Genomic DNA, 14,495 nt, shown 5'->3' with positions numbered 1-14,495 from the left:
CTCGGAAGACAAGGCAAACCCCTTCCCTCCGTGGATTCCATTTGTATCTCCCTTTGCCCATGAAGGACCCATTGGATCCCAGACACACTCTTCTCCTGCCTCCCATTGGGGAGAAGGCTTAAGGGTATGAATGCAGCCTTAAAGGCAGGCTCATCTTTGCAGAAAGATCCCTGAAATTACCTTTTCAAATATGCTGCTAATTTGCAGATTGTTCACCGTTTTCTGTTTTATTTCAGATGTTTGGCATCTGCAAGATTTACTTTTGGTTGTCAGTGACATTTGTGGGGATGGGAGGCGATTCGATGACATGGAGCAAATGTTTTGCCAAATAGAACCGAGCCTTCCACCTACTGAGTCCGCAGATCGACTTTGCTTCATTTGCCATCAACTTGCAAACTCCACACAAGAGGCCCACAGTGCAAAGTCGCCTCGCATCACGTGAACGCGGAGCACGTGCGCGCTGCCGCGGATCGGGGCCCGCGCCTGTTGAAATGCCGCGAGCCTGCGTCCCGTTGCTTCTCACGTGGCCGAACAGCAGCACATGACGTGCCCCACCGAGATGGGCGAGCTCCGGACTATGGTGCGCGTCCTGGTGTTCGCGTAAGTCTTTGCAACGTGACGGTGGTCCGCCTCGGGAGCCCTGCTGTTTGCCGTCTTGCTGATGGGTTCTCGTGTGTTCGACAGATTGACATTGGTGGAGGTGGCGGCGGCTCCAGACAGAGGGGTGCAAACTGGGTCTGCAGGTTAGTGTCAGTGAAGCCGGTAGGTGGGGAGGGGAGTGGAGGGGGCCAGTGGGATGGGGTGGCCAGTGGGGTGGAGTGGGGTGGAGAGGGGAGGGGAGGGGGCCAGTGGGGTGGGGAGGGGGAGGGGCCAGTGGGGTGGGGAGGGGGAGGGGCCGGTGGAGTGGGGTGGGGAGGGCCGGTGGAGTGGGGTGGGGAGGGCCGGTGGAGTGGGGTGGGGGGGGCCGGTGGAGTGGGGTGGGGGGGGCCGGTGGAGTGGGGTGGGGGGGGCCGGTGGAGTGGGGTGGGGGGGGCCGGTGGAGTGGGGTGGGGGGGGCCGGTGGAGTGGGGTGGGGGGGGCCGGTGGAGTGGGGTGGGGGGGGCCGGTGGAGTGGGGTGGGGGGGGCCGGTGGAGTGGGGTGGGGGGGGGCCGGTGGAGTGGGGTGGGGGGGGCGGTGGAGTGGGGTGGGGGGGGGGGCGGTGGAGGGGGGTGGGGGGGGGCGGTGGAGGGGGGTGGGGGGGGGGCCGGTGGAGGGGGGTGGGGGGGGGGCCGGTGGAGGGGGGTGGGGGGGGGCCGGTGGAGGGGGGGGGCCGGTGGAGGGGGGGGGCCGGTGGAGGGGGGTGGGGTGGGGGGGGGGCGGTGGAGGGGGGTGGGGTGGGGGGGGGGCCGGTGGAGTGGGGTGGGGTGGGGGGGGGCCGGTGGAGTGGGGTGGGGTGGGGGGGGGGCCGGTGGAGTGGGGGGGGGCGCCGGTGGAGTGGGGTGGGGTGGGGGGGGGGCCGGTGGGGTGGGGTGGGGGGGGGGGCCGGTGGGGTGGGGTGGGGGGGGGGGCCGGTGGGGTGGGGTGTGGGGCCGGTGGAGTGGGGTGGGGGGGGGGGGGGCCGGTGGAGTGGGGTGGGGGGGGGGGGCCGGTGGAGTGGGGTGGGGGGGGGGAGGCCGGTGGAGTGGGGGGGGAGGGGGGCCGGTGGAGTTGAGGGGGGAGGGGGGGGGGTGGGAGCCGTCGTTTTCATTCCACACTGGGGTGTTTTGTTTTGCTTCTGTAGACTTCGTGAAGACTGAATGCCGAGACAGTGAGTTCTGGGTTGGACTGGATAAACGCTTTCTCACTGGGAAGTTTTGGCAGATTAACGTTGTTGGTGAGTTCTCCCATAAGCTGGAGCCGTGTTTCTGCTGAACGGTCCTCCCGACTCCAGAGGACTAATTGCCCCTACTCCTTCATGGAACATGGGGCTCTTCATAACAGGGGCAGTCGTGTCATTTGAGAGGCGATGACTTGTGTTATTACAGAGGTACAATGAAGGCTGGATAGCTGAAGCTGAACAGTGTCAGAATGTTGGAGCATGTGAAGGGTGGGGAGGAGTAAATTAAAAGTTCAGCATCTGCTCTTTTGTAATTAAGTGGAGAGGTTAAAATGAGTTACAACTTGAAATATTAACTGGCCATTTCTTCCATGGATGTTGCCTGAACTCTTGAGTTCCTCGAACCTTTTGTTTGACAAAATTACAGTCTTGTCTTTCTTGAAAGAAATGCTAAATTGTGCAGTTTTTTTCTTTGCGGGGAGAAATCTAGCAGGGGATTATTTTTAATGAAGGTAAAAAGTTTTAAAATGTATTTGTACCGTTTGAAGAGCGAGAGTAGGGATTAGTTGAATATTTGCCTTCTTAATAACTCTGGTGTTACCTTGTAAAGAAGCAACTTTATAAAAGCTTTGTTTCAGATTTTTTGTAATTTCACTCCATTTCCATTGGAGATTAGTTTTCAAATCCAGTTAAAAATGAAAGCTTAAATAAAAGTCTTGAATATGTATGTCTGTAGTGTGAATTTGAAATTAATTAATCAATAAATTCAGGCTTGAATGTGACTATCAGACCTCCAGACAAAGTATATGAACAGTTAACAGCACATGTGGGTGATAAGGCTAGTTTCTAGTGGAGATGGTATCACTGCTAGTTTAATACTTTATCTGACAATGATGTGTCTTTTGAGTTGTTTAATTTCATAACTAAAACATTCAGACCTACGTTAGTCATTTAGCAACTTTTGTATTCGGTTATTAAATGATTTGGCCTCGAGTTATCTTCTCATAATGCATACTTGACCCCACCAACTAGTACAAGAGCTTTCCTATGTAATTTTGCGGGGCCATTCCCTCTAAACAGAGCTACGCTACTATGGTTTTTTAGTTCTGTAATCTTCCTGAGAGTGAAATTGTGTATGCAGTTATGCATGTATCCTCAATTCCATCACTTTTGTGGAAGCCCAACATGATGTGTATATGCACATGAAATACACTTATTCTAGTTTTTCACTTCTCAGATCACATGGGTTATATCTTCAGTGTTACACCAAAATTTGCATCACAGTGTGGTTATACAATTGCAGAAGCTTACTGGAATATTGAATTTCGTGCTTCTCTCCTCAGCTGTGGAGTACACAATCTGGTAAGTAGTTGCTCAAAGTTTTGTATCTTGTGGCAGATTTTGATATCAAGATTTGTAACCTAAAATGGAACCAAATCTTGTGTTCAAATAACAGCAGGACTAGACAGTATTTGTAAATTAAAAGTTCAGCATCTGTCATAAATTATTTTAGTTGAACTTTCAAATTGGAAAGCCGATTGACTTGAATTGTTAATTTTGGAATGAAAGAGCACAGGGCAATAAAATAGTAGACCAAGGGATTGACAAAATGGATACTGGTTTCAAGTGCAATATTCTAAGAAAAAAATCTGCATTTGAAAGAATGTGGACTGAGAGTCTTAATGTGTACAAGACTAAGGAGATGATCTTGTATTCAAAGAGGACCAGGAGTGACAACCATCCTCTACACATCAACAACTTTGTAGTGGAGAGGATCAAGTTCCTTGGAGTTCACTAGTGACCTATCACGGACACAACATCTCCTTCCACAGGAGCTCTGTCAAAAGTGTCCTGGCCAGCTGCATTACAGTGTGATGCAGTTGCTGCAGATAAATGGATTGGAGGTCAATCCACAGGACCAAAGAGTGGAAGAGAGAATCACTGTAGTCACCCTACCCCGCTCCCAGCAACTTGATCCACCAGGATCATTGTCTGAAGGGGGCACACAAATCATTGAGGACCCCTTCCACCCTGCACACAGCATCATTCAGCTGCTACTATCTGGAGTATCAGAACCAATACCACCAGCTGAGAAACAGCTTCCCACAGGGATGGAGAATGCTGACTGACCAAAGGAACTGCTCACACTAATCATCTGAGTCTCTCCTATTGACAAAACTATTTATATGTAAATATGTATACTTATCCTGCATATGTATTGTGTCTCTATTATGTGTGTAGTGCACTACCAATAACCATAAAGACTTGGCTGAGGGAACAATAGGGAACCTTGCTGGCTTGGATCCAGGTATAGGAAGGGAGAGGTAGCTCAACCTTTGTGGCCCAGGGGAGGAGTCATAGGGTATGAGTCATCAATGGGCGGGCCAGCTCCATATATACAGTAGTCAATCATAACTATATACAATGGAGGAAACGTATCACCACATTCACCCCTCCTTTTAAAACAGAACCCCCCCCCCCATAGTCTTTGAACAACAAAGAAAAAACTGCCAAGACTAAAGATTCAGTCGCACCAGTAACCTCCTCTGTCTACGGGACGTGTGGGGAGCAGGGGTGGGGGTGGTCTGCTGTTCCACTGCCCGAGTGTCAAGAGACAGAGTCACTGTGCTGTCTGTGTTGGGGTGATGTTGGAAACGGTGGGGGGGGGGGGGAGAGGAAAGGAGAGACAGTACCTATATGAGTCTGCCCCTAACAGTGAGTCCTATTGTGGGGGGGTGATAAACTTGGGGTAGTTCCGGGCTCTCCGGCATGCGCCAGATCCCAGAGAGGTACTGTACATTCAAGGCCGTCGGAGTACCTCAAAAGCATACTGAGGGTTAGCATGGATGAGGTGTACCTCAGACTTATGGCCCCTCATGTGTCTCCGGAGCAGGACTAGGCCTGGGTTTGCTAACCTGGAGGGCACCAAGGGTCCATTTGCCGACTTCCTGGGGAAGGCAAATGGGCAATCATGCAGGGTGGTGTTTGTACTTGTGCACAGGAGGGACCAGATAGCGTGTAATGCCTCTGGCAGGACGTTCTGCCAGCGAGGACACTGGCAGGTCCCTGGACTTCAGGACCAGGAGCACAGCCTTCCAAATGGTGGCATTCTCCCTCTTCCCCTTGGGGTTATAGCTGGTGGTCCTACTGGTGGCTATGCCTCTGGCCAGAAGGTACTGCTGCAGCTCCTCACTCATGAATGAGGTCCCCCAATTGTTGTGGATGTAATCAGGGTACCCGAACAGAGTGAAGATACTGCGTAGGTGCCTTTATCACAGTGGCCGAGGTCATATCCAGACGGAATGGCAAAAGGGAACTGGGAGTACTCATCGATTATGTTCAGGAAATAAATGTTCCTTTTGGATAAGGGGAGGGGGGCCCTTGAAATTGACACTGTCATTCAAGCAGGTGAGCCTTGTCAGGCCTGTAGAACTGTGGCTTGCATTCAGCGCAGACCCAACATCATCCGATCATGGACCTGACATCCTCGACGGAGTTCAGGAGGTTCCGAGTCTTGATGAAGTGAAACAATCTTGTAACTCTGGGATGGCAAAGGGCATTGTGTAGGGCCTGAAGACGGTCGAGGTGCACGCTGGCACATGTCCCCTGGGATAGGGCATCAGGTGGAAGTGATGTCAGCGAAGTGGGCTGCATTTGTGCAGAGGGCGAGGGTGGCAGCAGGTAAGATGTTGCTCCTCTGGACTGCGCATGCGGTCAGCACTAGAATTGTAGACAGGGCTCTCATTGGTTGTATATGCCGCACTGCTTCATGGGGAGGTTCTGGACTTGCATACCCGCAGGTGATGTCCCCTCTTTCCACAGCCAGAGCAGCTAGCGCCCCTCACGGGGCAGAGTAATCGCAGATATTTTGTCTGCCTGCAGAAGAAGCAATTCTGATGCTCGATCACCACCACTGCCGTGGTCAGGTTGGCCATCCCCAAGGCCATCTCCCAAGATGGCAGCATTTTTGGCGCGCACATGGAGGGCCCACTTTTGCTCGTGATTGATTCCGTGTGGCGCTGGGCCGAGTCTAGAGTCCTTGCCAGTAATATGGCTCGCTTCAGTGGCAACTGGTCTTCCTCGAGCAGGCGCTGCCTTATGTTGTCGGACCTCAACCCCAACACACAGGCATCCCGGACCAGGTCTTCGACGCACTGGGCCACTGGTACAGGAGTCATGGACCTCCCCCTACAGTCTTTCCCCAGTACAAGCAGGGCATGAATGGACTCTTCAGCTGACTCACCAGGCTGCTGTTTTTGGGATGCCAGGAGGGTAACGTGAGTACACATCATTGACCTTTGGATTGTAGAGGGCCCAAAGCTCAGCCATCACCTCAGCGTGAGTAGCACTGCTCTGGATGGCTCGGAAAGCTCTCTGGCCGACTCTTGCTTGCAGCACTTTGAGCTTCTTTTCATCAGAGTCGACCAGTTCGGCAGCGGCCTCGAGGAAGTTGCTGAAGCAGCTGATCCACTGCTCATACTGTTCAAAAGCTCCTTGATATTGGGGTCCACTTCTAACCGATCGGGGTGCAGCAGCTTCTCCATTACCAGAGAGATAATTTCTGTACATTAAATTTGTAGTGCACTATCAATAACCTCAAAAACTTGGCTAAGGGAATGATAGGGTTTAATATACAGAAGAACCTTGCTAGCCCGGATCTATGTATAGGAATGGCAGGAAGGGAGAGGTGGCTCAACCTTTATGGCCCTGGACTACGGTGGAGGAGTCGTAGGGTATGAGTCATTTGTGGGCAGGCCAGGTCAATCATAACTATATACATTGGAGGAAACATATCACCACAATGTGTCTGTTTTTGTACCAAGGACTGGAAAGCAATTTTATCGGGTTGTAGTTGTACAATCAGATGATAATTAACTTGACTTGAAGGAGGTGCTTCTAGGATTTATGGATATCTACAAAAGTAGGACTAAGATTTGATAAATGTTGATGTGTAACTAGTTTGTTGTTAACTGCTTATCTTGGTATTTCTGCATTTTCATTTGTAGAATGATGAGCAATTTAATCTTACTGTACAAATTCAAGTGTCTGGATCTGCTACAGGAGCTTCAACATACATTGAAACTCTGTCATGTATGTATTCTCCATGGGCTGGAAGGGAATTTTTCTGTGAAGAAAACTACATGCAGGTAATCTTGATCCAAATTGCAAAGATGATCAATCTTTAGCCTGATTAGAAGCTTGGATATTATTTGCTCAAATATAAAAATTGTTCAATTAATGTCATTATTGTAGTTGTCAATGCTCAAATGTTGGGATCATTATTAAAGTTTTAACATGACAAGCATGGAAAATTATCCCTTAAAAATTCTTAAAGTGGTAGAACAGCACCTCAATGTGAAGTAAACTGGAATATATTTCCATCACTTCAGTGGTTTCTTTGCATGACAGTCACCATTGAACAAAAGCAAATGGAGAATAGGAACACTACTACCCCCCATCTACAGGTTCAAATGGAATACAGTTCTGAATTAGATTAGTGATGCATTTTTCTAGTTGCTGTGTCTAAATCCCCCAAATCTCTCTGTAACAGCATTGTGAGCAAACTTCAGCAAAAGTACTCTGAGCTTCAGAGTGCAAATTACTAATACCTGAGCAATAATGCTGGCCAAATCCCACAATCGTAACTTGATTCTTTATAAAGTATAAATGTATTCTTTGAAATGAATTAATCCTGCAATTGTACACAGGTCTCTGTTCAGAGAAATGTACCAACCATTGAGGAGGATTACATTCAAGATGCCGAAGACTGGGCTTTAGCATTTCCTGAAGTAAGTTTACTTGTAATTTTCCAAGTTTGACCCAATTGTATGAACACTAACTCCACTTTCCATTTTATCCATGAGTAAAGAATTGTGCGTCAAGTTATTGTCTCTTTAAATTAGTTTTGGAGGAATAAATATTTTTGGCAACCAGGAGTGAAATGCAGGATTTACTAATATTTGCTATTTTCCTTTCATAATTCTTTGTGCAGGCAGTCAGTGGAGAAACTGGAATATGGCAAGTGGTATTTCATACTTTAAGTGGCAAAAGAAGCATGACTGTGAAAGAGGCACATCAATTAAACTATGGAATCAACACCACAGAATCTCGTATTTTGCTCCGTGCTCCATATCATGCAAAAGAGACTGAAATAGTTTGGGTGAGTTTGCTGATCTTCTCCACTTGCAGTCAGCATTCTGAGAAGAGGGTGAAGTGGCTTAAAGCATGTGCTCTATTAATGAGATTAATACTTTAAATAACTTTCTTCCCTTAGGTCCAGGGTATCCCATTGACTGTAATCAGATCAACCAGTTTCTACAGAGAGCATTGGCTGATTCTGTTAATTGACACTGGAGTGGCTTGTCCTGTTGGTAAGAACCAAATGATGCATGTTCTGTTATTGCATTTCTCTATTCTCATCTTGAATTCAAATTATTCAAAGTCAAATTGATTGTTGGATACCTTTTTAGTCTGGTGCTATCTTGTTTTTTGCCTTGATATGGGCATCTGATTGTATCTACTGTTCAGATCTTAATGATCTCTAATGGTGATTTACAGTACAATTTCAATTATCTGAAATGGTCAGGACTGGGCCTATGTCAGATTAATGTCTTTGGAGAACTGGTCATTTAAAAAAAAACAGCCCAGTAGCAACAATCACTTGTTGGTTGTTGTTTAAAACATTAATACAAAGGAAGGCTTTTTAAGCATTAAAATGATATTTAATTCTCACCAAAAAAATTATGGCCGCAACAGCACTGCTGATCAGAGACTTCCCAACTGCCACTGCTGATCCCTGACATGTCCCCACTGCTGAATTGATCCCAGGGGAGGCTTCCCAGACCAGTAGAACACTCACTGCCAAGTCGGTGGCTTCTCTCTTCCCGGTTACTGGAGGTTCTGAGACGCCAAAGTCATGACTCCAAATTCTCCCCTCGGCCTCCCGCTCATGCACACTGGAAAGTCTGTGCAGTAGTAGGCCGAGAGGAATTTTGGAATTGGTGTCGGGAGCTCCAGTGTACCAGGGAGGTAAGAGGATTGGAGGAGAGAGAGCACCACTGAGCCCAAGGTCCTGCTCCAGCCTGGGAGGCCACTCTTCTTGATGACACCAGGACAAGGAATTCTTCTGACTGCTTGTGGCTGGGAGACAGTGGCATGCAGTTTGAAAGGGAGAGTTGAAGGAAAATAGTCAATGGGGGAAGGTAAAGAAAAAAGGGAAAGAGACGGGAGGGAGTAACCTGAAACAAGGACAATCGTTGTTCTAGTTTCGTGTCAAGTGAATTTTTTTCAACCTGTAAAGGCAGTTTGACTCAACAACAAAAATAATCAGGTGAATGAGGATTTTGGAGAATCTGATTTTGGATAATTGGAATTGTACTTCATTCTATGGTAAACTTTCTGCCACCAGTAAAGATCACTAATGTTAGTAGATACTATTCATTCTCCCATGATAATTGAAATTAAGTTGTGCAAAATAGTTGTCACATCAACTATTTTTAATATGGGTGAATTGGATGTGGGCATGGTAACCTAAACTGATAAAACCATGTTGTTTACAGTGGATAAACTATATACCAGTGATTTTTAAAACCTATTGATGTGTGTTGTCTGACCATTTACCAAGCAAAAAACCTTCCTACTGAGTGCTGAATTTATATTTTGCTTGTTATCCATGCTACTAAATTTTGGTCCATTATTTTTAAAAGGAACATCTACTATTTTGTCTGGAGTAACTGGATTGTTCCTTTACTACCATCCAAAGCCAGTTTTTCTCCTCTTTCCAGGTGGTATTTCATTCACGGATGACCTAATCATCTGGACACTGCCAAGAATCTTCACTCCAATTGTGACCAGTGCAGTTCATCAAGACAACAGCTCTATGGGAGTAAATGGTATCAAACTAGATTTGAAAACAATGGCAGAAAGAAATTATTCTTTGGATAAAAATGACACCACTCTTTCTATAAAAGTTCCAATTGGAACACCAGATGGCTATTATAAGGTTGGTTGAATTGAGATTTTAAAAAAAAACAACTTGATAATGCTGGGGTCTAATGCAGTACACAAGTGCTGGAGAAACTCAGCAGGTCACGCAGTATTCAAAGAAAGCAAAAGGCAGTCAACATTTTGTGCCTGAGCCCTCTTCAGAAGTACTGAAAATTGAGCAGATGCCTGAATAGAAAGGTGAATGAAAGGGTGGTGGGGGGGAACAGTCCAGCAGGATAGTTGGGAAGGTGAAGAAAGATTGAGGTGATAACAGGAGAGGCCAAGAAAGAAAGCTCTGTAATGAGAGAGGAAAGGGATGGAGAGCTAGAGAAAGGGAGACAGGGCAGAAGTTAATAATTTGGGAAGTTGACATTAATGTCCGGTTATAGGCTGCTAAATTGGAATACAAGATGCTCCTTGTGTGGCCTCAACTTGGTAGTACATCAGACCAGTGACAGACATTATTGAGGCAGTGGGTTGTGGAATTCAAGTGATTGGCTACTAGCAGGTCTTTTCTGTTGCAGTAGACAGCAATATTCTCTGTAGAACAGGCTGCACCAGAGCATGGAGAATTGAGCCACTTTTTCATTGGTGTACATGTTCAGGAGTATTGTATCAAAAGCTTCCTTTGGCCAACAATCCACATTTGAATCCAACTTTTTTAACATTTAGCTTGTTGATTCTTGGGATTACAAAATTGCATCCTGGGGGAAAGACTAGTAAATATTAAAGCTGTCTAAAGGCAAGACAACAAATTTATTTTTATTGGCTCTTTGAGGTATAACAAGTTGTGTGATTCTTGTTCATTCTAAGCTCATTCTTGGATTCTCCCAATGGTTAATCCTGACAATTGGATCAGGATTCTTGGCCCCTGACTGGTAGACATTGTTTCTGTGCTCCATGTTGAGAATGATTAAATGTTCCAAATCCAGATTAGAATTGTGTACAACTTTCTCATCTGCTGATATTCATTTAACAAATTCATTGCAACAAAACTGCAAGTTGCAGTGATGGCTTAGCTGTTGAATATGCAAGCTACACTTAGTGTGCAATTAAGGATGGCTAATATTAATATTTATTTGAGGATAAAGTTGCTGAGTTTTACAGCTGCTTTGTATTTCAGAGCCATGTGGTGGATGGTCAGTATGGCATTAAGTTTCACATTAATTTATTTTTGGAACACCTGTGGGAAGATGAGAGATGGGGACTGGAAAAAATGAATGTGATCCAACCAATAATTACTCCCTTTATTTCTCAACCTCTTGTTCTCACTGATGGTAGGTATTGTAAAATATTGGGTCCTTGATGCAATAGTGTGAACTTTAGGAAGTTATTATAGGATGGGCATGGAGATGAAGCATGTGGTAATACTGGTCTTGGTGGGGAAGATTTTCTGGGTTTGAGTATTTGTGTTTGCAAGCTTTATCAGTACTCTGTCCTTAATAGTATGGATGATTAACAAAAAATTCCATCTTTTGATCAAATAGAGAGGTTATATTTTAATTGATTAAATTCCAATTGGAAATAATGTTTGTATCGATATGATCAACAAAATACTCTCAACCCATCCTGAATAAAAGTGCAGGTCAATGGTAGGAACCCTCCAAAGCAGCTATATGTACCAGGTCTCCACATCTCAGTACAATACTACTTGTCTCTTCCAGAAACCATTCCTGAACAGTGGCTGTTCAATGTATCATTAGGCAATTTTCTTCCTGATGTGGAACTGCAGAAACTTACCCTGGGCTCTCAATCCTTTCCTGTGGATGAACAAAATCAACTATTTAATGTTTACATTGGGACTGCCCCCAATGTGACAACCCTCAATAGAATCTTTGTTCTTGAAGTTCCAGTGGAGTCTCCAGTTGTTGATAGGAAGGTAATCAATTGTATGTACAAAAAATGCTGGCCTGCATGGAAACAAGTTGCTAATTGTTTTTTTTTATTCTTTAGTATATAGGAGATGGTATTGAACAATATAGCCTTAATATTATCTACACACTGGCAGTGGTACCAGAAGAGAAAATATTCACCCATGTAGTTCAATTAAAACAGAAGCATAACATGGGTGAGTTGTTTTGGCCTTTTACTTATTAAGGGAATTATTCTGACTGAGGATAAGGACTTCCTTCCTCCGACAGTACTTCCTGTGGCAAATGGCTTTTGTGATGAGGAACACATGACATTGGTCATTACTCATGGAACTTTGGATCAGTATTGGATTCCTTTCATTGGAAATGTGCAATTGTCTCATCATTCTGAGCATTCTTACACTGTGAGAGAAAATGGTACCCATTTGACCATCACTGTTCCACGTGATGCAGCTGAAGTTGTTCATGAGGTATGTGGTACTTTTCCACCCATTTGTCTCTTGCTACTTAGCAAATGCTTCATTTCCAATTCCTTTCATTACAGGCAATTGATCAGCAAGCCTTGAGAAGCAGATTTGACTTCCATCTGAAGGATAATAAAACCTTGGAGGTGCTGGCAAACTTTTCTGTTTCCTGCAGTTTTTCTGCGGCTGACTTCATCAGTAAGAATTTTGCTTTTTTCATCAAACTAATGGGTGCCTCTCACCATTGTCTTGGCATTGACTTTTTTCCTTCCCTTTCAGCATGTTTCCCAAATGGCAAGATGGTCATTTCTGCTGTGAAACTTGGAGCACGGGAAGTGGATACTAGCAAAATAATGCTGAAAGATCAAAGTTGTAAGGCAAAGGAGAGTGAATTCCATGCAGTCTTTGAATTCTCTGCAGATTCGTGTGGAACAACTAGAAGGGTAAACCATGATCTGAGAGGAATGCTGAATCTGCAAGAAGGTCTTGGCAAACATTTAAGTAACTGGGCCATCTTTGTTTCTTAGTTTGAGAAGGATTACATGATCTATGAGAATGAAGTGCTGTATATGGCCAAATCAACTAAAGAGCCAACCTATCGGTAAGAAGTAGTAAATGAGTTTCTCCTCTTTAGTTTGTTTACAGATGAATAATATAGGTTCCCTCCTTCTTAGACTTGCAGTATCTTGTCGTTATGCCTTAAATGATTCTGTGCTGCTTCAGTTTGAGCACCAAATGAACCCTCTGCCCATTGTTGAACCTGGCTTTGGAACCATTATCCTGGATATGCACCTTGCCAAAGGTAAAACTCCTGGGGGTTTAATATTAGTAGTTGTTGCAATATCAGTGATCTTTGTCGGAAGAAAAGGTAGGGCTTACCAATGCCACTACTTTCCCACATCTAGTTTTTTTTTGCATTAAATTTGCAGATGGATCCTATGCTACATTGTATGGGGATGATGAATATCCAGTTGTAAAGTACCTGGCTGACTCTCTCTACTTTGAAGTGCAACTGCTACACAGTGAAGATCCACAAATTGAGCTGTTCTTGCAATCCTGCTGGGCAACTGCCTCACATAAAAGAGAGAGTATTCCACAGTGGCCTATCATTGTGAAAAGGCAAGTTTGAGTCACTTTTGATGCTGAGTGGTTGGTCATTTCCCATGGTTAATTGCTAACTTGATTTGTTAATAGCTGTGAATATGAAGCTGATCTACACATGACCATCTTCCATCCGGTCTTGAGGAACGAGCGGGTGAGATATCCTAGTCATGTGAAAAGGTTTGAAGTGAGGACGTTTGCTTTTACCATGGAAGATCTAAATACCTTATTGGGAGAGGTGAGCATTACTTTCCACAATACACTGAGAACCAGTGAGTTGTGCCTTATGTTTTCCTTGGTTCTTTCAGGTCTACTTTCATTGCAATGTCGTCTTGTGCAAGAGGGACTCTATAAACAAGTTGATTTGTCCCGGTAAATGTGTACCAAGAAAACAACGCAAGGGTAAGTTGATTACTTTTTTTCTGGCTTGTTGGCTGAAACTTGTTGCTGATGTGCGGTCTAATTGCAGGTCGGAGTGTTGGAGAAGATCATTTGGAAGGATCAGTATCATCAGGAGCAGTGGTTATCTTGACTGAACTTCCTAATGTTAAGAATGAGATGAGAGGTGAGGTGACATTCTTGAACTTGCTAGAAGGTTCCATAATTTCAGAAGTATAATTAATTATCTCCTATCTTACAGATGTCAAAGTGGAGTCTTATTCCTGACCACTGCTGTTGATTGGAGGTGCAACAATTATTGTTGGGTCCTTTATGCTTGGTATTATTGGTTACAAATGTCAAAATGGTAGCCATGAATAAAATTAATTTGAATGTTGTATTTCTTGTAGCTTTCGTTGCCTTATGAAAAAACATTGCAAGGCATAAAGGTTTTTAGTTTTTAAAATTGTTTCGTAAAAGGCTTTTCCTTTATCTTTATAGCCAAAAATATTTGCTGCAAGATAGAAGCACTCTACATACACATCAGATTGTTTCGGTGCAAGAGAAAGTTTAAAAACCAGTGGTTTTCAAATTGCTCCTCCTAAACCCTAATTCCACCTTAAGTAATCTCTATGCCATAAAGCACTGTGAGTAGTAAAGGATTGCTTTAGGTGGCATGTGACTGGGAAGGGAAAGTCGAGAACCACTGCTCGACCCAATTGTTTTGTTTTTTATTTTTCACAATATGAACCATATCAATCAAAATGCATACACAGTGGAATTTTCTCCCCTTTTTCCCCCTACCTTCCCTCCCTCCTTCCCACCCCCTTCCAAACCCATTAAACGTTCAACATATACAATACAATAAAACCATTAAACAATGTCATCACACAATGAAA

General features: G+C 44.9%; 1 protein-coding gene across 1 annotated transcript in view; it reads left to right on the top strand.

Moving 5' to 3' along the window:
• The first annotated feature begins 505 nt into the window (after positions 1-505).
• The window catches only part of zpax1 (zona pellucida protein AX 1), a 60,828-nt gene continuing 46,838 nt past the window's right edge, over positions 506-14,495 (top strand). Inside the window, exons 1-21 of the mRNA XM_069888101.1 lie at positions 506-600; positions 685-743; positions 1,761-1,853; positions 3,034-3,158; positions 6,803-6,943; positions 7,505-7,585; positions 7,789-7,956; positions 8,071-8,167; positions 9,581-9,798; positions 10,906-11,059; positions 11,447-11,661; positions 11,736-11,850; positions 11,924-12,123; positions 12,198-12,315; positions 12,397-12,560; positions 12,645-12,718; positions 12,792-12,919; positions 13,047-13,236; positions 13,312-13,456; positions 13,527-13,620; positions 13,688-13,783. Coding sequence (XP_069744202.1) covers positions 542-600; positions 685-743; positions 1,761-1,853; positions 3,034-3,158; positions 6,803-6,943; positions 7,505-7,585; positions 7,789-7,956; positions 8,071-8,167; positions 9,581-9,798; positions 10,906-11,059; positions 11,447-11,661; positions 11,736-11,850; positions 11,924-12,123; positions 12,198-12,315; positions 12,397-12,560; positions 12,645-12,718; positions 12,792-12,919; positions 13,047-13,236; positions 13,312-13,456; positions 13,527-13,620; positions 13,688-13,783 — 2,734 coding nt within the window. The 5' untranslated portion in view covers positions 506-541. The remainder of the gene's footprint in view (positions 601-684; positions 744-1,760; positions 1,854-3,033; positions 3,159-6,802; positions 6,944-7,504; positions 7,586-7,788; positions 7,957-8,070; positions 8,168-9,580; positions 9,799-10,905; positions 11,060-11,446; positions 11,662-11,735; positions 11,851-11,923; positions 12,124-12,197; positions 12,316-12,396; positions 12,561-12,644; positions 12,719-12,791; positions 12,920-13,046; positions 13,237-13,311; positions 13,457-13,526; positions 13,621-13,687; positions 13,784-14,495) is intronic.

The sequence above is a fragment of the Narcine bancroftii genome, chromosome 6 (assembly GCF_036971445.1).
Source record: "Narcine bancroftii isolate sNarBan1 chromosome 6, sNarBan1.hap1, whole genome shotgun sequence".
Lineage (NCBI taxonomy): Eukaryota > Metazoa > Chordata > Chondrichthyes > Torpediniformes > Narcinidae > Narcine > Narcine bancroftii.
This window is presented reverse-complemented; position numbering and strand designations above follow the sequence as displayed.